The sequence below is a fragment of the Centruroides vittatus genome, unplaced genomic scaffold (assembly GCF_030686945.1).
Source record: "Centruroides vittatus isolate TY-2023 unplaced genomic scaffold, ASM3068694v2 contig_979, whole genome shotgun sequence".
Classification (NCBI taxonomy): domain Eukaryota; kingdom Metazoa; phylum Arthropoda; class Arachnida; order Scorpiones; family Buthidae; genus Centruroides; species Centruroides vittatus.
This window is the reverse complement of record NW_027122650.1, coordinates 2031330-2055091: the sequence shown is the minus strand read 5'-3', so window position 1 is coordinate 2055091 and position 23762 is coordinate 2031330. Positions and strand designations below refer to the sequence as shown.

Below are 23762 nucleotides of genomic sequence, written 5' to 3'. Positions count from 1 at the left end.
TCAAGTGACATGGGCGAAACAGACCTGAACACGTAGGGGTGGTTTTGGTAGAATCCATTTCATATGCTATAACTTCAATTACATTCTTTTGTTGTCATAGATTACTGCATTCCCCAAACTTTTAGATCATACCACATACATGAAGACATTTCCCAGGAGTTCTTCAATTTAAAGAAATATAGACATACATAAAAAAATTTAAGAGTATTTTCTATTCTCCTGTTTCACAGACTAATCCAGAAGTAACAGTCAAAAAACTTGAAGAAAAAATTATTCTAGGACATCAAAAATAGAATATTAAAAATTATTTGTGATAATTTTTAATATTCTGTTTTTAATATTCTATTAAAAGATTGGCATTTTGATCATGTTTTAACTTTGTGAGTTAAAACATGATCAAAATGCCAATCTTTTAACAGAGGCTATGACGTCTTCACAATAAAAACAATGATTAAAATTATCTACCGTGTCTTGTAGCATATTTAACTGCTTGGCCTTCTGTTGGCCCTTTTGGTTAATCTTGGGATCACTTTGCATAAAGTCATACATGAAGACAACATTTCCCAGGAGTTCTTCGATTTAAAGAAATATAGACTTACGTAAAAAAAGTTTAAGATTAAATTTTTTTATGTAAGTCTATATTTTTTTAAAATTAAACCAAACTGTTTAATAAACTTTTCAGTTTGTTTCTGTATATCTATTATCACATTTCTTGCTTTTATGAATTTTTTTTATTTCTGAAATTGTAAATTTACATTTTCTTGTAAACAATATGTTATAATAATTAGCATTGCATTCCAGTTTTTCTAAACTACAGTTATATTGTTGATGAATATACTAAAGAGTTAACTTAGTTTAGTGACACTGAATACCATTTTGGTATTCAAATTTTATATTATATTTTCAAATATATAGAATTTTAAAGAATAGTATAAATTTTAAATAAATATAAATACTTAAGTATTTTTATTTCTCACTTTTTTCTCTTACAATACTGAGAAACTTTTTTATTTGAAAATGTCATATTTGAGGATTTTGATAAAGTAAAAATTTTTTTTGGAGAAACATTATTTTTCAGAAGTCTTAGTTTTTGAATTTTAGTAGTATGAATTATTTTTTCAGATTTAAAAATTTATCTTACTTTAAAATGTTTTATATTCAAAACTTTAAATTGTATTTATTATTATTATAAACGTAAAACAATGATTTGAAGTACATAAGAATAAGACCTTATTTTAAAATCATCCTCCTCCTCATTGTAATGTGTAGGCTTAAGCAGTGGTCACATCTAGCAATTTATAGCCATGCAGGCAACTGCAACAAGCACAAGTTGCACGCATCTTGTCATGGTCACATTATTTGTTGGCATTGCAACTCAGAAACACATGACCTTATAATAAACCAACATCCACTTTGTCTGCTATCTTTTTTCTTTAATACAAAGGAACATTGTTGGCAAATGGTGGTACTTTTTACTTAATTCTTTAGCTATATTTAAAATAATATTGTCATTACTAAACTAAACACAATCAACATTTTATATTCAGAAATCTAAAAATGATACAGTACTTGCAATTAATGGTGAGATTTTTACTTATCTCATGCCATGCCTGTACTCTTTTATTTTTTCTTTGACAAAACACAGAATTAAAACTTCAAGCATTCGTGAGCCCAAGAAAGCTCAATCAACCTCAATTCTAATGTTGTACCAGTCGATATTTTCACTTTCTGCATGATGATAACCACTTTCAAAGTTGTCACTGTATGATGTTCAAAGGCATTTCCTGATTAGATGTGTGTTTGCAATGAGCACAAGTAGAACAAACTTTTTGTTTCTAGTTGTGGTTGAAGTTGTGCTGGTTTTCTAAGGGGTTTACTAGTTTATAGGAACAGTCATGGCAGTTGCAGTTGCCTGCACAGCTGGAAATTGCAAGGTGTGACCATGGCTTTAGTGACCTGTTCTGGTCTTAATTCATTTTTTTTTTTTTTTCCAATCTTATTTGATTCCTGTTTTTACTCACCAGATGATATTACAAAATTTTTCTTATATAGCTTTTAGTTACCTACTTGTTCTCTATGCTCTTTTTATTTACTTATATTTATATACTCTATTTAATATGAGTCTATTTTTAATTATTTTATATATATATATTTTTGTTTGTATCTACAATCCCCATTCTATACAAAAGTCAAGAATATAATTATTGAAAAAATAAATGTTTTCTACTTACATAATTGCATTTCAGAAAAATTTTAGAAAATTATAATAGAGAATTTGGAAAATTATTTTTTTGGTTTAGTTACATTTAATTTTTATTACATGTTGTTTGATTCTTATTATAACTTAATTCTGTATAATGTAATTTTATTGTAAATGGAAATTTGATATTTTTGAAAATATTTTGAGATTTTTAATATGTGATTCTTGAACCATAAGAATATTTTTAACCAGTAACATTACATTCTAACCTTTTAAACAAAAAGTATAATTTAAATTTTTTATGTTTCAATGATATTTAATAATCAATATTTTGATATATTTTTGGAGAATACATTATTTTAAATTGAACTGAATATCATTTTGTTACAAAATATTTGTAAATAACATTTCTAATTTACAATTTAAATAATGTTTGAATTATTTTTGATTAATTATAATCAAAATAAAATTGAATACTGTCTATATAAAATATTTTATCATAAAAAAATGTTTATAATAATTTAATTTGTTTATAAAAAAAGTTTAAATATATATATGATCTATAATATGAAACTATATATATATAACTATATATATATTAGTATATATATATACATACATACATACAGTGGTGCCTCATATAACGTACTTAATCTGTTCTAGGTACACGTCCGTTAAATGAAACATTCGTTATATGAAACGCATTTTCCCATAGAAATACATGTTAAAACAGCTAATTTGTTCCGCAGCATAAAATAACCGTACTGTATCATAAAAAAATGAACATGGGGTGCGTTCTTTTATTCCTCCGCATAACTCTACGCGAGTGACATTCGTTTAAAAATTCCTGCGGAACATGTTCCTAAATTCTGGTGGGAGTGCATGCCATCGAACGGCAAAAACGGCTGCTTATAGCAGTAGTTTACGGTGGAAAGCAACATGGCGTCCTCCATGGCTCAGATAGTTTCGTTTCCAGGTCTATTATGTGGTTTTATGAATGAGAATTTAGAAATTGTGAAAGTGCGAGTTAGCGCATGCGGTGATGTAAGTGTCTTTACAAATTTTTTTCGAGGCTATTTTGAATGCTCTTTCAACAAATAATTCATTTTATGGTTAAATTTTACAATTGGGACCCTTCTTTTGCCTTTTAAAACTCATATTTTAGAATTATAGATTCCTCCATTATAATACTATCGATAGTGCGGGCGCCGCCATCTTTCTTTCTTTCACCGCCGTTCCTAAATGCCTATAAACAGCAGCGCACTCCTGTAGTACCAGAGATGCAGAGCGACCGTTATTAAAGAACGCACCCCATGGAGCAGTCACCAATTATGCCAGAAAGTCTGTTGTTTGCAGCCAGTCCGTTGCTCGAGTCATGTAACAGCCAAACAGAAAGTCTGTTGTTCCCAGCGTCTGTTATTCGAGGCGTACGTTATACGAGGCACCAATGTATATTATTGTTTCATATTATAGGTCTTATTAGACTAAATTTTTTCCAAGTTTTTGCAAAATTGAACCATAATAGATTCTTATTAGATAAAAGAAATTTATTTAAATTTTATTCCTAATAATATGAGCATTTTATAGAATGGTGTTTTAGTTATTTTTAATGTTGACTCCTACTCAGTAGCATAAATGATCATTGATTTATAAACATTTATATACAAACAATGAAAAAACTCTCAATTAATAAAATGTGGCATTTGTTACTTGAAGTAAAAATGTTTATTAATTCTCATTACAAGAAGAATTAAATTTTGGACTGATATTAGTATTGTAGGAATGAAATAAAACTGAATTTATAATGATAATTTAAATTTAAATATAAAATTTATACAAAATTAAAAACTTTTTAATAGGCTATTGAATGAAAACAATTTTCATGAATGCTAAATTATTTATTTAAGTGAATGAAATTTATTGTATAGTAGGGTTTTTAAATTTACCGACTTTTTCATTTACCGGTAATTTGGTAAATGAAAATTTGAATACTGGTTTACCAGTAATTTACTGGTAAATTTTTGAAAATCGTTCTAGCATGCTTAACGTAACATAAATTTATGTTTAAAATTTTAATTTAAAAAAAAAAAATCTATGCTTCTTCTATTCCAAAATATGGTATTTGTCATATTTTAATTTATGCCATATAAAAATGCAAACTGAAAGAAAATGAGTAATTGTTATTTTTTAAATCATAATAAAATAATTTAGTTAATATTTAAACATTCTTTGGTCTTTAATTCAGCTTCAGGGTTAAATGTTTCATGAGAGATGATTTTTTCTTTATTTGTGTGTGTAATTTTAATGTATTTGTTATAGTTATATGTTATTTTTTCTTAAAATTTCAGCCATTATTGCTATTTCTTGTGCTAATATGAAATAACAATAGATGTAGTTTTAGAAATGTGGTGTTTTATTTGGCTGCAATTTTAAAAAATTGTAGACTATAAATTCCCACTGTCACCCATATGTCTTTTCTTAGTCCCAAAAATGAAGTTAGTTAGATGAAAAACAAGACCAGATATGGAAACCTTAGGAGTAGGAGGTTCCAATTAACTACAGAAGAACTTCTGATGAAAACTGGAAGTCATATTATTTCAATTCAAAAATTTCCTCTTGAAAGGAGTTAGATACATGACTGGCACAATTATATTGCTAACAGGAAAAGTATGATGTACAGGGACAAATTACTACTAATTTGAGGAGGAGTGTATATAATTTAAATTAAATAAATTAAAATTGCAGCCTGACATTGTGACAATGCCACAATAAATAATTGCTTATTTATTTTTAATTTATCTTTGACACAAACTATAATTAAATGCATTTGATAGTTTAGTTCTGTTTGTCAATGTATGAAGTTTCTATGACAACAATAAACAACTAATTTAAATAAATGTTGTAGTATTCAAAAGAAAAAGTATAAATATGACAACTACTTTGGAACAGAGGAAGTATAATATGAATATTTGATATGCTTAAATATTTTTATATGTATATATAAAAAATACCGAGTTATAATAAAAATCAATAGTAATGATAGTTTTAAAGTTACATATTTAAAACCTTAAGTAAATGAAATTATATTTGTGTCATGCTTCCAAAGGAGGATATGTTCATCCAGGAGATTATGCATCTTCGGGTTTGTAATTTATATACATTTTTAAAATATAATTAATCTTTTAATTTTTACAAATTATTATTTCATTATAAATTAATTATTTCTTATATTAAGAGATAAATTAAGTTTAGAAAATATTTTCTTTGTTTCAATTCTTACTAATAACTTCAATTTATTTCTTCATTGTAACATGTAAATGCAAGAGTCTTCATAAAAGAATTTTTTCAGACATTAGTTATTAGTATTGTTGTTAGCTATTTTATCAAAGCAGTCTTCAAATTTACGCATGAATAATTTACATTATTAAAAAGGAAAATACTTTATCAATGTAATTGTAAATGAATTTTTTGAATTTTCTTTCAGAATGGTTCTAATTTCAGTTTCATAAAAATTTTATGATTGTTTTCAATTGTAATACTGTATATTCATTATAAAAACAAAACAGTATTTTTGCAAACACAAAACTTATTAAAAATTTGAATATTAATTGAATGATGTATGATACAATTAGTATATTCCTTAGATAAAATGTGTTTTGATGCAGCTTTTATAGTAATCAAACAAAAAAAATGTGTGCAAGTAAAAAAATGCCTTTGACTTTATGCTAAATTAAATATGCTGATTTTAAATCTGAACTTAGATTTTTCTATCTTTATGTAGATCTTGAAATTTTCTGTTTTGAAATTTTTATATCTACAAGAAAATACTCATTTGTGTGTAAATAACTTTTATTTATCTGTATTTTAATATTATGATGTAAGTGATTACGATGCATATGGTATTAATTGCATAAAATGAATTATATTTCTCTTAAGCTTACAAAATACAAGTTAGCATATGAATTATCATCCTATCCAAATGAGATAAAAGAGTTAGGCACCCTAGTGTGCTACCAGTTATGTTTCAGATTTAACAAAAGACAAACAACAAATCTTACAAACAAAAGAAGGGAGTCTCAATGAGATATCCTATGTCTTATGTAAAGTTGTACTTTGTAAGCTTGAGAAAAATATCCTTAAATATTTCACAGAAACTTCGTATTATACAAAACATGTATGGCTAATGTGTTCATAATTTGGAGGAATAATAATTAAAGAGTTCAAGACTTTAAAAATGGTCAACAACAACAATGATAGTTTGAATCTAAAATTGGAACAAGAAAGTTTTACTTGTGTTCACTTTTTAGATATTAATATTTGTTTTAAGCAATGTGGTATATACACTAGAGCAGAGGTTTCCAACTTAATTTTATCAAGAAACCCTTTTCACCTTAATAAAAAAATATTGGGAACCCTGACAATAACAAATGTTGAAATCCTGCAGATATCAATGAATTAAAGCATACTAAGTAGCCACTTTACACCAAAACAAAATAAAACTACAATTAAAAATAAAATCAGAATTAATTAAATAAAATTGTTTTAAATTTTTACTGATTTGATTTAAATCTTTTAAAAACTGTTTAAAAGTTGTGTTGAGATTTCTAAATTGTAAATAAAATTTATTTTTAAATTTATGTTATATGTGTGCAGTGGTGACAGAAAATTTTGCTTTAATATATATACATATTTAACAATTGTATTTTTATTTATATATTGGATTCTTTTTAAGGCTGTGACGTTTTTGAATGATTTTCTAGCTTTAGTTTATATTTTACTGTTTTTATGGTTTCCATTATTTTTTCAAATAGTATATCATGATTTCAATCTGTTCTGTTGCCGATAAATAAGTTTCCACTCTTTATAAAGCTAAATATTTTTAGCACATATATAGTCTGTGATTGAGTTCTTGTTGATGATCTGAGATTAGAACAAATTTACCTCACGTTCCAAATATGTATTGGCACATTCATACATCACTAGACTCAATAGATTTTATTGTGGAACTACAAATTTTTATTGGTGGAACCCTAGGATTCCATGGAACACAAGTTGGAAACCCATGCACTAGTGTATATATCAAACCTCTTAAATCCTCTGTTGTATATCCCACCATGGTCAAATGACCCAACAAATACAAACTTTCAACATTCAGAGCACTAATTAGAAAAGCCGTTATATTGCTCCAATATACAGGACAGAATAAAAGAAATCAATAGAATCAAAGCAATAGCAACAATGTTTTAGGATAATAAGCATTCACAATAGATGGACTCATCAACAGTTTTGAAGAAAACAAAGATAAAACTCTAAAAAAGATCAATTCAATTAATAAGTTTACATACAATAAAAGGCTGAGTTATATCATGAACAAATTGGTGACCTACAAAAACTTGAAGATAGTGTACAAAAGAGCATCTAATATTTATAACGTTAAGAAATGATAAAGAAAACTTAAGGAAGAACAATCTGGAGTGTAGCCTACAATAACCAACAATTAATAGTCAAAAAATATTATGCTGGTGTTACACAAATAAACCTCATGATATATCTCAAAGAACATAAATACAATGTTGAAAAAGGCCATACTAATACAATATTGGCAACATTGTCACAATTAGAAGGCTCGAATGTAAAGTGGGATGAAGTGAACATTGTGAAAGCATACTCTCTCCATCTCTTGCAATGAAATGGAAAAAATAGAAATATATAAGAGCAAAATTAATGACCAATGCCTGAACACCAAGGATACAAATGCACTGTCCTTTGCATAGAGATAAGTAATAAAAAAGAAATTAGAGCATAAAAACTCTTAACCCCTTCTCAGTACACTTTTTTTCAGGTTGCTCATCCAAAAAGTGTCAAATTTTTTATCTTTGATATTTGATATATTATTAATTTTTATGAAAAAGATGCAGTTTTTTTCATAACAATGTATGACACACATCAAAGTCAAAGAAGCATATAAATATACAGTATACAAAAGTGACTGAGAAGGGTTTAAGTCACTTTTGTATACTGTATATTTATATGCTTCTTTCTATGTCTATCTGACTGTCAGATAGACATATGTCTATTAACACAGATAGACAGTCATATCTATTAACACAGATAGACAGTCAGATAGACTGATATGTCTATCTGACTGTCTATGTTAATAGAGTTTTAATGAATGAAAACTTTTTAACAATTTATATATTTTGTTGTTGCAAGCACTTTCAACATCTATAGAATTTTGATATCTAAGATATATTGTATTTATTTTTGTGTTTTTAATGTTGTATTCATTAAAACTTTATTAACATTGATAGACAATGCTCTTAAAATTTTATCCAATCAGCTTTTCTTTTACTTCTAAAGAAATATAACATAAAAATAAAAGTTTTAGATAATATTTTTTATTTAATATTTCTTAATTTTATTTTTGTTAGTTGTATTTTGTTCATTATACATTTATTTTATTTGTTCAAGTTTAAATCTTTAATTTGAATTTAAGTTTATATGTAAATTTGAATATCTGAATATTCTATTTTTGTAATGATTTATTATCGATTTTAAAAACCTGAAGATGGCCTATGATAATAGTTGAAAAGGTTTGTTTAATAAACAATTTTTCTCAGCAAGCATTAGGTGGAGAAGTAAGATTGTTATTGTAGCCATTCAGATATACTTCCAAATTACTCCTGTCTAGATACTGATCTGATCAGTAAGAATATATTTTGTGTGATTATAGATAATTTTAAATATATAAGCAGAATTTAGTTTGAAGTGCCTTGTCTGTAAAAGTTCCAACTTGATCTAGACATTTCTAAAGTATTGATTAAAACTAATTAATTCTAATTAGTAAAATATTTGGTAATGCTGTTTACTTATAATCTGATTTTCATAATAATTTAATTACTTTATAGACCTATAAATAAATAACCTATATCAATTTGGTAATATTTATTTGTTCTCAATTTATATTGTTTTCTAAAATATTTAATATGTTTGCTACCATGAAATATGTCTCAGTCTTTTTATGTTTTGCATGAGGCAAATCATTTATGCTGCAACTAATAACTTGCTTTTGAGTAGCTATCTTTACTGTTTCACTTAATTATTGTGATTAGAAAGGATATCCTTATTCTACTTGACTCAATATGTTTAAATGTATACAGTATAAAATGACTATAGCAAACATATTAAATTATATGTATACATTTGTTAATAAAAATTAATTATTTTTGATAAAAGAAGAACTTATAAATTTATATTTATTAATAACTTATTAAATAATTTTACGTACAAATTTATTGAAATTAAAAAATTTAAATTAAATAACCACTAACATGTGTTAATTATTTTCTCTTTTTCTAATACTCCTGAAATATAGTTACTGACAACTTTTTTGGTAAGCATATCTTATTATATTTAATAATAATATACATAATTTAATATATAACTATTTTTGCAATCAAATATTTCCTAAATATTAATATTTTAATTTTTAAAACTCAAGTGTCAATAAATATTAAAATATTTATCAATTATTGCTAGAATTAAAAATTTTTTGTAGGAAATAACTAAACATAAAAAATTAAGTTATATTTAAAATTATATGGCATTTCTCTTCTATATGATTATTTTAAACCCAAGATTATTAATTAGATAGAATTAGTTAACAATCGTTGATTCTATTTAAAAATAAACTAGTACTTTCAATCCTTTTAAAGGATTATTTTCAGGTTCTTCAAGTAATACAAAGTTATAAAACTATTATATAATCATTACAGAACAAACTTGGCAGAATGAATTTATCAGAAAAAGTTTAAAATTGAAATTGAAATAAATACACATATTTTTCCATGATAATGTGTTGGAAAAAATGTATTTGGAACACTTGCATTTGTGATATTTAAAATTTATTGCTCACATCACTGTGAATCACTTGCAAATGATTTTCACACTTCCATGTGAACGCATTTAAAAATGTTGATATACCTTAGGATATTTTAGATACCTGTAAACATTTAACTAATTGTAAATTATACACTATTGTTCACTTACATAACCCCTGAACAAAAGTATCAAAAGTATGGAATATTTTGTAATTGTTGTGGGAAAATTATTTTGATTCTGAAATAATCAAATTCACAAAAATAGTATTGAACTTTTAACAATTGACAAATGTAATAGACATCAATAGAATTGGAGGTATATCTGGACTATTGTCAATCCTTTTTAAATACTGTATGTTATCTTCTTGAAACCATTGCTTAATTAGTCTAGCCTTATGGCATAATGTGTTTTCATCCTGGTAAATGAAATCTTCACCAAAATGATCTTCAAATGTTTTAATGACCAAAGATTCTAATAACTCCAAATAACCATCAGCATTCAATGTACTATTAAAGATGCCTTCTCGCCAACTCCTTTATAGTCTATATATTACACTTTTAGAAAATTTGGCTGATGAATTTAAACAATCAAAATGAAATTTTTCATCTAATCTTCTGTTGTATACTGTTGTACTGCCATCATCATCATATCCAATACAGATTTTTGATTCAGCTGTGAACATAACTTGTTGCTAGTCATTAACAGTGCAGTTTTTATGACTTTTGGCCCATTTCAGACTATCTTTCTTTTATTTTTTGTCATATAGGGCTTTGTTTTAGTTTTAGTTCTAGTAGTAACTTTAATCTGCTAGTCTTATCCTTACTGTCATGTTTGATACATTAACACCCTTTGAAAATATTTGGAATATTCTGAAGAAAATGGTGTCTAAAATTGAGCTACAACCATAGAAGAATCAAGAGAGTCAAAGAATCATGGTCAGAAGTTGATCCAGAATTATGTAAAACATTTATTTCTACAATACCACAAAGAATTATGGCTGTAAATAGAGCAAAAGATGGCCCTATGAAATATTAATCATAGTATTTCATATTTTTGTTTAATGTTTTTCATGATTCCATGCTTTTGTTCAGCTCTGTCTAAAATGCTATAACTGTGTAATTTATGAAAATATCTTCACTATGTTTGGTGTGTAAATACTTTAATATGTCTATTACATTTGTCAATTGTTAAAGTTCAATAATATTTTTGTAGATTTGATTATTTTAGGATCAAAATAATTTTTTCACGACAATTACAAAATATTCCATACTTTTGTTCAGGTGTTGTATAGTATCCTCCATGCATCTGATAAAGAATCCTAATACCTGATACTAATTCTTATAAACATCTTACTGGTGACAAATGGAGCAGTGGGATGCATGTCATCCCAGCTATAAACAAGAGACTGTTATTAATACAACACATAACAGATACACTTCAAGATTCCTCAGGTATTCACTGAACAGGAAGATGATATTAAAAGAAGAGGAATTTGTTAATACCTAAGAATTTGTTCAAAGAATTTCTTCTTTTGAATAAATTCTTAGGTACTAAGATAGACTGGAGGGCATACAAAATCATCAGAACAATTTCTCACCCTTCTCATGCCAGCATTGTAGAAAAATACAAAATTTTTACAAAATTTTGTATTTTTCTACCATTAACAATATGTGTTTAAACAACAGAACAAGGACTTCTCATTTTTTCTTGGCAATATTTTTAATCTTTTGCTTGATTGTACAATTTCCATAATTGTAGTCCACCTTTCCTTGCTAAAATACAAAATAAAAGCTGGAAGAGATAACTTGTAAAATCAAAACCATTCACACTTTTTCAGCAAATGAGTTTCATAAACAAATGTTTTTGGTTTATTTTGTAAACCTGCCTCAGATTTCAAACCACACTTTGTGGTTTGAAATCTGAGGTTTGTTTCACTTTGGAATGTTTCAAACATTTGATGACATTATTATTTATAAAATATTTTGTAATTTTGTATACATAAAGATATATTTGAAAATGTATATATTAATAAAAAACTGAATACATAAAGTATAAATAATGAACAAAAATTATTGTGGCATTATCACAATGCCAGGCTGCAATTTTTAATCATATTTTTAATTTAATTAATTTAAAATATATGACCTGGATCTCAAATTAAGTCTTTCCCCTATACATCATAGAACAGTCATGTGGAAACAGGATTGCAGTGCTCCCTTGGGTCAGGTTCTGACACCACCTGTGCTATTCTGGGAGCACAAGAACCCATTTCTGTGAATTTTTTTCATGTTCCTCCTGCATGGTTGAGTGATATGTATGTGGGACCTCATGGAGTCTGGTACGGAGGAGGGAAATAAGAGAGGCAGGGAACCCTGGAAGTAATGTACTCACCAACTCTATTAAATAAAACAATAAACATTTAATTTAACATAAGCTGGTTATACAGATACGTGTGACTTAAATAATGACATAATAAGATTTATCAATAATAGTTAGATTATAGACTAGTCTGCTAAGATATCTGTGGGAGAGAGAGAGTTTTAACTTAACCTTCATAGGTCAATCAAAATACCTGGGGCCGTATCCTGGTCACCTGTCTCTGGTCTCTCGTCTCTCACAAGCTGGTCACTGATTGGCTAATCATTTGTTTACATCTTGAGAGATTATTGCATCTCTCAAGACACGATGAATCTCTCAAGAGATTCTGGACAACTTTTTATCTCAAATATTCTCTCATTTTGCAGAGACGAGCGGATAGTTGTCTTTCAACTGGTCTTTTGTCTTTGGCTTCGATTTCATTATATCCGATATGCATGACTGGATGCTTCTCGCACTGTACAATTGTATTAGAGTACATTCTCTATCTTGGGAAAGAATATTTTGAGAGAGAAAATGCTTCAGATTTTTTTCCAGTGCCTACTTGGAAACACTACTGATTCCATTTTTTTAATTATTCTACATCAATTACTGAACTATTGAATACGACGTTAATCTACTTTAGATAGTTAAGGAGAAATTAGATGGTAATATTTTGAAAAATATCTAAGTATGCACACTTTTCTAACTTAGGTTATTAAAATTTTTATTTGTTAAGAGACAAATTGACATTACAATCTGTAAAAACGTTATAAAACAAAAAACATATCTTCGCCTAAATTATGTGCTTTCCTTGCCACATGATCTATAATTACATACTCTGCATTTTTGAAAACTTTATAATTTCATTGATTAAAATTCTATATTGTATTGCATATGCAGATGACCCGAACATGTATAATCAACCTAATAGAATTGTGATGTCAATAACAAAGAGGAGATTGTTAAAAATAACCAGAATCACCAGAATCAGAGAAACTGCCTCTGAGAGAAGAATTTCCTCTCTCATTTTGACATCATCTGTACTTGAAAGAAGAGACGAGAGATAAATGACCAGAATACAGCCCGCGGATTCTTGAGATTTGGTGATCACTGTCTGGTTTGGGTGTCCTGGAGAGATAGTCTCTTACTTTCACTGAAGAGTCTTGATAATAATTCGTAATATTACTAGTCACAACTGGTTAAGTCCATTGTCCTTTAATCCGGGTGGCAGCTGGATTGGTGGGAATTTGCTTATCTGAACTGGGATAGGTGCCAGACTAACTGAACTAGACTGAGAGATGACCTTTTCAATCTTTTTTTGGTCCTGTGTTTTTGTCTTCTTTCCAAGTCAAGATGTTAGCAAAAAAAGGCAATATTGGATGGACAACTCCTTTGTCATCCAATCTCAACTTTTATTCTCTACTTCTGAATGAATGAATGCTTCAGGAAGAAGAGTTGTTTAGAAAGGAAGTGTTATCATAGAGAGAATCTAGTTACTTTCTTGTTGGTTTTTCCCAGTTTTGTTCTTTTTATTTAACAACTTTATTGAATTAATATTTTAATTTAACAAATTGTAGCCTGGGATCTCACATTTGCTGGTCATTTATGTAACTCTATTTTGAAGAAAATTTTTTAATTGAAGTCACATCATTTCTGAACTATACTGGAAGTTTGTATATAGTTAATTAGGGCCTCCTACCCCTAATATTTCCATATCTGGTCTTGACTTTCATCTATCTAGCACTGTTCTCAAGATTAAGGAAAAACAGATGAACAGATGGAGGACAGTGGGAATTTACAGGTCTACAATTTTTTCAAATTGCAGCCCAACAAAAAATAAACCTAATAAAAATACAAATAAAGTGAACAATAAGAATCTAATATGCCTATGCTTTTTTATGTATAATTAATTTGTGGGATTATCAAAGAACAACTGCCGAGCATTAGATATGAATTCTGAGTCTTTATGGTTAATACAACTATTTTTCAATGTGATGTTGAATATCTCCAAGGTTTCAAGCATTCTGAAGTGATGTGCATTGTAAACCCATTTTATTACTTTTGCTTCATTTAGATTTGGATTGTATTTGAAACCCAGGGCAAGTTTATAAAATAAGCCAAAAATGCTTGTTCATGAAACCCATCTGCTGGAAAAGTTGAATGGTTTTGATTTTCCTTTGTTTCTTTATTCTGTTCTATCTTCTTTCCTAACTGACAGGCATTCCATTTTTATTTCTCCCTGTCTAAAGATGGTCTGTTAACTGGTCAAAGACATTAGTGTTCTTTGAAGTTCACCTACTGTTAAAAGTGCGGTGATTAATTTATTCTATGAGATCCTAATTATCTTCTTATGGCTAAAGCAGTTTTGTACTTTTATAGTTATTTTACAAGTGTCCAGATAATAGTTTAAAATAACTAATACTGCATAACTGACATAAATTTACTGTATTTTCTTGATTAAACACCAGGTAGTCTATTTTTAAAATGTGTATATCACTAAGTGTATTTGAGGCTGAAATTTATTACCTTGCAACAAGAGACAAGTGATTAAAAATTGAAACAAATACTTTAATTATGTGTATATTTTCCTACTATTAAAACCATTTATTGACTGTATTTATGGATTAAAACTACAAAGTTTGTAATAATTTCTGAAAAGTTTTCATAGTTTATCCAATTCACTGCCTTCCAGTTTGGTTAAGTTGTCATTTGTGATTGTTTCAATGTCATTGTAAGAATTGAGATTTTGATTACATCTGGTTCAAACTCACCATCTCTTTCCAATTCAAGTTTTCCTAATTATTATTCTAATAAGCTCTCAACTTATAAACTTGATTATGAGTTTCCACATTCAATATTCAACAATATTTTTAATTTTATTTCAAAAAATATTTCTGTTAATCTTGGAGTGGAAAGTGCTGTCTGACTCTAGACAATTTGAAGAGATATAATTTTAGTTAAACTCCTTACCTGCCATTTTAAACTAAATTTCTCTATATAGTGCAGTATTTTGTGTTTCCTATGCTTTTCAACCTGGGGTTTATTTTTGACAGTACAGTAATACCTCAACTTATGCTGCCCTGACTTACGCAAACCCGGAATTATGTGATTTTCAAATCTTGACGATTCGTCTTTTGTTTGAGCACCATGCAACTCTTGATTACTCACTCCCCCCACACTGTTGTTCAGCTTACATGTTCGGACATGTCGCGCAGAATCGATGCATAGCTACAATTTATTTTGTGTTATTTATTTCTGTGTTTGTTATATCTACGGAGACTTGAGAAACTCTACTATGTCATTCAAACGAAGTAGAACTGATTCTTCTGCATCAAACAAGAAAAGAAAAACTTTATCTTTGGAATGTAAAGTTAACATTATTAAAGACTTTGATACAAAAATGAAAATTTCTGAATTGGCAAAGAAGTTTAATCTACCGGAATCAACGGTCAGAACAATTATAGAAGGTAAAGAAAAAATTCTTGAAGCTATGAAAAATGCTCAATCTTTAAATTCAAGCATCATTCGTAAACGTCACGATATTATTGCTGAGATGGAAACAATGTTATGTAAGATTTTATTAAACATTTTTTTCTGAATTTGTTTTCTTTAGTCTCCGGCTCCAATTAAAATTAATTTGTATGTATTTATATGCAAAGTTATACCCCAATTTATGCGAATTTGACTTACACAGTTATCGCTTGGTCCCACCTATTGCATAAGTTCGGGGTATTACTGTACTTTTATTTCCTGAGATCTTTTTAATTCTAGGGTTTAATCAGGGAGATAGTGTACATTAGTTATTGGAATTGAAGACTTTTATTCAGCAGGAAAAAGAAAATAGATTTTTCTTTTAATCTCATTCTGCTGTCATTACTATTGCAAAAATTCTTATTCTTACAGTTGTTCTTATGATGAAATTCCATAGCGTGTTAAGTATTACAGAGAAGTTTATCTGAAAGACAGAAAATGATGTGGACTTTCTGCCATGAATTATTGGAAATAGAAATAGAGATAGATGGGAAATATATGAAGAAATTTATTCAGATTATATTATATAAAATAATAAGATAATTAAAATATTGTATCAATAAAATTAGATATAAAAGTTAAACAACTTTAGCATTAATATGATGAAGAATGTTAAATTAGAAAAATAAATGAAAATGTTAAATAAAACTTAAAATTTGATCATAAATTAATTTTATAAATAAATTGTAGTTTATTTCAGGAAATCAATATTGAACTATTCTAAGTTGTTATGAATTTGAACATATTTTGTAATTTATATAATATATCTACAAATTATATAATATATAATTGTAAATATTTACAAATTATATAATATATAATTTGTAAATATATTATTTTACATAACTACATCTAAAATACTTTCTAGTAGAGAGATTGATGGTTAGCAAAAAGACTTTTTTCTTTATTTTTTTTTTCAGATAAGAATCAGCATATAAAACTTGTTTCTTATAAGTTGAAACATGTTATTTATATTTTTATTTTATAATTTACAGTATTAAAATTATAATGATAATTTGATTATAGCCTACTTAAAATATTAAATTTGTATAGAATTTTATTGTTTTAACAAATTACTTTATAGTATTTTTAATTAATGAAACTAGTAAATAAAAATTGAATAATGGATGCTTAGTGAAATTTAAAATTTATGGTATTACACTTTTGAATAAATTTATTTTTTGTTTAGATTTTAAAATACAGTAGAGACTCGTTAATCGGAACCCCGGTAATCGGAACGATTTTCAGTCGGACTGTGTCGTGCTGAATCGAACGTTTTTGATACTAAATTTACTTCTAAAGTATAATTTTCATGTTTTTATATTCTTCAATATATTTATTTTGTTTGTACAAAATGCAGAAATAATTTTTAACGATAAAATAGCCTCGATTATTATTATAAAAATTTTCGTTAGGCTTAAAATCGACGAAAATTCAACACGAAGCGACACACAACGGAGAAAAATTTGAACATCAGACAGGTTAATATATTTATTCGTACATAATCGGTAATCGGAACAAATCACTAATCTGAACAACCCCGGTCCCCAATTGATTCCGATTTTCGGTTCTCTACTGTAATTTGTTTTTATTAATTTATTTGGTATATTTATGATTATTATGCATTACATGTATGTAAAACTATTTAAAGTTAAGCAAGGTTTTGACTACACCACGAGATCTCAAATATTTTCAAAGCTTATCAAAATTTATTAATGAAAATAAAAAAATATTCTATGGGATAAATCTGTATGCAAAAGTTGGTTTTGGCTAGACAAAAACATTAAAATGTTTAACTAAAATAGCATTGAAGCAAAAAAAAAATTTGCCCATGGCCATGTAAAGATGTTTCTCCCATTCATTTTTTGACAGTATTCGGTCAATTCTCTTTTGAGTATTTTAACTAGATGAAAACATTTTGTACTAATTTTCAGATTTTCTGCAACTTTGTAATTTAAACTATGCTACTATCATTCATAGGAGCCAAGATAGGATTTAGCCCAATGAGAAGTGGGTTACGGGTACAAGATGACTACACCATTGAATAGCCCATTACTGATTACTTTTAATTTATATAAAGAAAAGTGAGAACTTGAAGAAAGTGATAGACATCAGTTGGATTAAAAAAAGATAATTCAGATGATTAAATCTGCATTCTTACAAATAAGTAGGAGAATTACCTCTGAAGATCTCTTCAGAGGAGATTCTCCACAAATCATTTGTAACTCAAGTTTCATATTCAGAGCCAGCCCTAGGATTTGTGAGACCCATTGAAAGAGCCATGGAGATAGGGGATAGATTTATTTAGGTCTACAATAATATGAACATTTTAACCCTCTAAGGTGTACAATATTCATGTGATCTCACATTTTAAAAATTTAAATAATTTATATTTTGATTTATTCTGAAATTAGATTTTTTAAAATTAAAGTATGATTAAAAATTGCAGCCCAGTATTGTGATGAAGTCACAATAACTAATTTTGATTTTTTATGCTTATATTATTTTATAAATATTATCTTAGTTCATGTAATTCGATTATTTATTTTTTGATAAATAATTTATCATTATTCAAATAGGAAAATTTTAATTAGCATTTCAAAAAATGTGCATTGATTAGCACAGATAGCTATGTTTTAAATTTTACTGTAGTTTTTCAGTAGTGTATTGTTTTTAATTGCAATCATATTTTCATTTAATATGAACTACATGTAATTGCTAGACATAGTAATGTTTTAGATTTTTAACTATAATGCATTCCATTTATTTCATTTATTGTTTCCAATTTATTTCATTTTAAATGTTTGTTAAAATAAGTATGCTTGATTCACTAAATTTTATTATATACACTATATCAAAATAATTTTTAAGTGTATTTTAAAATAAGGTATGTGATACATAAATTATTTCTCTTTCTAGGTATGGGAAAAGAAGTAGAAAATTTAATTATTGAAAACAATGAATTATTAGCTACAAAGTAAGAATATATTATTTTATAATTAAGTGATAAGTCAAAAAACTTAATATGAATGGCTAAATATAGATTTTTATGTTTTACAATGGTAATTTTAGTTAAATATGGTTTTTCATTGTTAACGTTTAAAGTTTTTAAATTTTAGTTAAATTTAGTAATTCTTCATTTCTTAAAAAGTATATTTAAAAAGCACACAAAAAAATATTCAGATATATGTCTGTCTCTCCTCTCTCTCTCTCTTCCCCTACTTCTAAATTTTATTTTTATTTATTTCATTTTAAAAGTGCATAAAAACAAAGTTTGTTTTAAGAAATACTCAGAATGATTATTGCCATTGCTAAGATGTTTAAATGGAGACTGAACTACAGGGTCCTAATTTCAAATGCATGGCATATGATACACAAATTTATGAATAAATAATATATTTAAAAAAACTTTTTTACATTGTAATAATGTGGTCATTTTATGCAAATGGAAATTTGTTTAACATGTTAATACATTAAAAATTAATTTCTTAGTATAATAATAAAAGTATGATTACATTACTTTTATTAAAGTAATATAATTACAGCTTAAGCTTTATCAGATGTAAAATTAAGTAAAACATTGAAATTTTTATTGTTTATATTATACTAAATTGTATTTCATACTAGAGAAAATTAGTAAATAAATACTTTCTCAGGTAAATTTGACTTTATACCATTCAAATTAAGATACAGATGCTCACTTATAAATATAAGTGAGCATTTGTGTCTTAATTTAAATTTGTATCTTATTTATAGAAACCAAACTTTAATTATAAAAATATTTATACATTTATAAAGTTTGATCTTTTTGCAAAAAATTCAAACCTCTTGACTAAACTTTATCACAGGATTTGTGAGAGAGGCAGATCTGACCTATGGACAAAACAACTGTTAGAAAAAATTGCTATGTACAGTACACATGAATAATACTAAAAAATAAATAAGCATGTAAATAGAGAAACTGAGATAAGCTTATATGAATTAATGACAAGAACACCAAAATCCAGCACATAAAAGTAATTTAATGTGAAAATAATGTTTTCTACTGTTTCAATGGTTGTCTTCAGGCTTAAAACTGTTCTACAAAAGAATGAAATGAAAATGGAATACATAGTTTAAAGATTGGCCAACAAAGTTTTGAGTGGTAAATTGCCATTCATGTGATAGATACAGGAAAAGTCAACAATAAAAATTAAGAAAATAAAAAGATGTATAATTCTTCGGCAACATCAAAGAATGATTTCCATGCCTTGTTAATTAACTTTAAAAAAATGAAAAAATGTTAATGGATTATGTAATAAATAAAACAGTATTATAACAATAATAAATACAAGCAACAAATGGTTATCAAAGACATAAGAGCAGTAATAAATTATGCTGAAACCTTTCCTTGCTTTTTCACTTTATGATCATCCATTTATATGTACTAGTATAACAACGTACGTCTGCCAACTACCTCATTTACATGTCCTGATGGTCTTGTGTGTTACATAAGACCATCAGAACATACCTGCTGGCAGCAACTCTTGTTCTGATGATTATGTAATAAATATTTTATCAATAAATAAAAAAGTTTTCTAGTATTCCTTTTGATTTGCCTTAGAGTTATGAATTTGTTTTTCCTCTTTCTTTCAGAAGTTGATATCTTACCATTCAAATTATCATTCAGGACATCTACTTATATTTATAGAAGCTAAACTTTATTTATAAAAGTCTATACATTTGACATTGACTATGTCGTTACAATAGTCAAATTCATATTATCTCAAATGATGACTCATAATGATTATCTTTGTAGTAAAATCATTATTGTGATGTGTTTTTACTCATTACATGGCTTATGTGAATCAACCATAACAGACATTATTTATAATTATTAGGATTCAATATATCAATGCTGAATTAATTTGCGTAATCATACTTTACATTTTAAATGGAACGTAGTTATAATATTTTTTACAGCATTATATTAGTCTGTGAATACTAGTTCATATTCATTTCAAAGATTTTAGTTTTTTTAATATTGTTTACCAGTATAGTTCTAATAAAACATGGTTTTATTTTGAATTGCATTTTAAATTTAATAGCAATAAGGCTTAAATTTGTTAAAAATGTGTATTATTCATAATGCTATAGAGTATTAATAGTGACATATTAAAACAGTATTAATTTTTATTTGTCTTGGATAAATTATAAATTTTAATTTTGAATTATTTTAATGTATTTTAGGAATGCTTTGAATATAGTGAAAGATGATCTTATTGCTAAAGTTGATGAACTTACAAGGTATGCTTTTAAATTAATTTTAAAATTCAGTTATTTTATTTTAAAGAAAACAGTTTTACCTGAGATAATTGTTTTATGTAATTAAGCAAATCAAAATTTGATTCTGTGATGTGCATTAAAACATAGTTTTAACTTATTTATTAGAATAACATTTAATGGAAATTCAAAAATTTTAATGTAAAAATAATTATTCCAGATTTAAAACAAAAAAACATAGATAATTGTGTATGTATGTGTGTTACACTATAATTGTATAGTTATGCTCTATGAAAATACTATAATTATAATAATAGAGTTAATATAACTGCTGGAATTTGGGTATTTTAAGTCAGTTTATTGTTTCTCCAGTTAAATAGAGGTTATTTATATAATATAAAAATAGAAATCAAAATTTTTAATTTGTATAAAATGAGTTTAATAAGTTTGAAATTTTGTGTAATTTGGATATTAACCAAATTATAAATATGATAATGAAGTTGTTTAACATATTTTTAAAATAATATTTTTGTAAATAAGCCTTTTCGTAACTGTACTTCCAAAACAATAAACATGGAACCATTAATTATGCTGTAAAATATTTACTAATCAAACAATTTTAGTCCTTTTCATTGATCTTTATCAGGAAATACATATATTCTAAAATTTAACAAGAAAGAACAAAGCTGCCAGTACTCTAAGATATGGCTTTTACAATATTCCATTTTTGGAACAAATTTTAAAAATGTGTGTCAGTTATTTTTACATATTACATAATATGGTACAATCCGTGATAAGATCAAACATGTATAAAACCCATAGTAAAATATTTTCTCCATAGATCTACAGAGAAATCAGGATTGAAACTAATAAGAAAATCATATTTAAAAGAAATGGTATATGGGATGCTAAGGAATGACAAGGAGGCCATTGACCTGACTTGCATTCCTGATATGTACAGAATACCAATAAAAGATAGTAGAAGGCCTAACAACTTATGTTACATAGGAGCCACTACAAGATCACTAAAACAGAGGATCAAAGAGCATAAAAATAACATCCAAAAGGAGTAGTTGGTTATAGCTTTAGTGACCTACACCATAGCCAACCCAGATTCTGTAATAATAGAATGAAACCAAGCAGAAATGATCCAAAAGACTCAGGATAAGTGACAGATTAAATATGTGGAAACATGGCACATTCATAAGGCTACAAAGTGGGGGCAAGAAGTAAATTATCAGTTTTAGAAAATACCAGTTTCATCAGCTTGGAAAGAATTGATAAAAAAATTTAAAGGCAAACAATGTAAGAGGATACTGAATAGATTAACAGTTGATAGATTGCAGATGGCTGGTGTGAGAATGTAAAGATGAAAAGTATAATTTAGAGTGTTACTATGCATAGGTTATTTCACTATGGGTAATAGACATTTTATATATGTTTGATCTTTACATGTATTGTACCATATTATGTAATATGTAAAAATAATTGATGTGTGTTTTTAAAATTTGTATTATTTGAAAAATTGAATGTTGTAAAAACTGTTTTTTAGAATATGGATGGCTTTGTTCTTTCTTGTTAAATTTTAGAATATACATATATCCTGATGATGGTCAATGAAAATATATTCAATTAGAAAATATTTTACTTCATAATTAATGGTTTTGTGTTTGTTGTCATTTGTGTCTAAGTAATAAATTTATTAAGAATATGAAGATCTGATTATTTTATTGATTGTTTTAAGATACATATACTATATATATCCAATATGCCAATAAATTATTATACAAATCTAAGAAAACATAACTGCTTATTAAAATAAAATTTTATAACACAGATATTACAGTAGAGCATCAATTATCCGAAACAATTTAGAACTGGAGTTGTTCGGATAACTGATCATGTACAAAAAAATATATTAACCTATCCTTGTTGCAATTTTTCTCCATTGTATGTCACTTCACGTTGAATTTTCATTGATGTTAAGCCTAACAAAAAATTTTTAAAAATAATTATTGTGGCTATTGTATGGTTAAAAATTATTTTTTTATTTTGCAAAAACAAAATAAATATCTTGAAAAATATAAAAACAAAAAAAAATTATATTTTGGAAGTTAATCTAGTATCAAAAACATTCCGATTCAGCACGGCATACATCCCGACACACAGTCTTCAGAAAAACACCACACAAAACAAGCAAAGCTCACCACTCACGATGGGAAAAAGCCTCATTCAAATACTGGCATGTCCTTAAGCCCTTTCTCGTGGTCATGCCAGTATTGCCAGCTAAAACACGCACACCAACAAAAATAATATTGGAGCAGCCCAAGACAGCAAAATATTGCAGAGCCAGCAGAAATTTGAATTTGCTGACTGGAATGCTTTTGGTTAACCAATGTTTCAGTTGATCGGTATTCGGATAATCAATGCCCTACTGTATTTCAATTAGCATATGTAACTAAGTTTACATGTTCACAAGATATGTAATTTTCAATTCTAGTCTTCAGAGTGCTCTTTATGTGCTTTGATG

The 23762-nt window shown here is 26.9% G+C and overlaps 1 protein-coding gene across 6 annotated transcripts in view; it reads left to right on the top strand.

Moving 5' to 3' along the window:
* The window catches only part of LOC136985830 (C-Jun-amino-terminal kinase-interacting protein 4-like), a 150216-nt gene that overhangs the window by 38294 nt on the left and 88160 nt on the right, over positions 1-23762 (top strand). For 2 of the 6 annotated variants that reach the window (XM_067283195.1, XM_067283196.1), the window contains exons 9-12: positions 5307-5342; positions 9576-9593; positions 18890-18947; positions 21200-21256. In XM_067283195.1, coding sequence (XP_067139296.1) covers positions 5307-5342; positions 9576-9593; positions 18890-18947; positions 21200-21256 — 169 coding nt within the window. The remainder of the gene's footprint in view (positions 1-5306; positions 5343-9575; positions 9594-18889; positions 18948-21199; positions 21257-23762) is intronic. The other 4 variants (XM_067283197.1, XM_067283199.1, XM_067283198.1 and 1 more) reach the window with 2 other exon arrangements.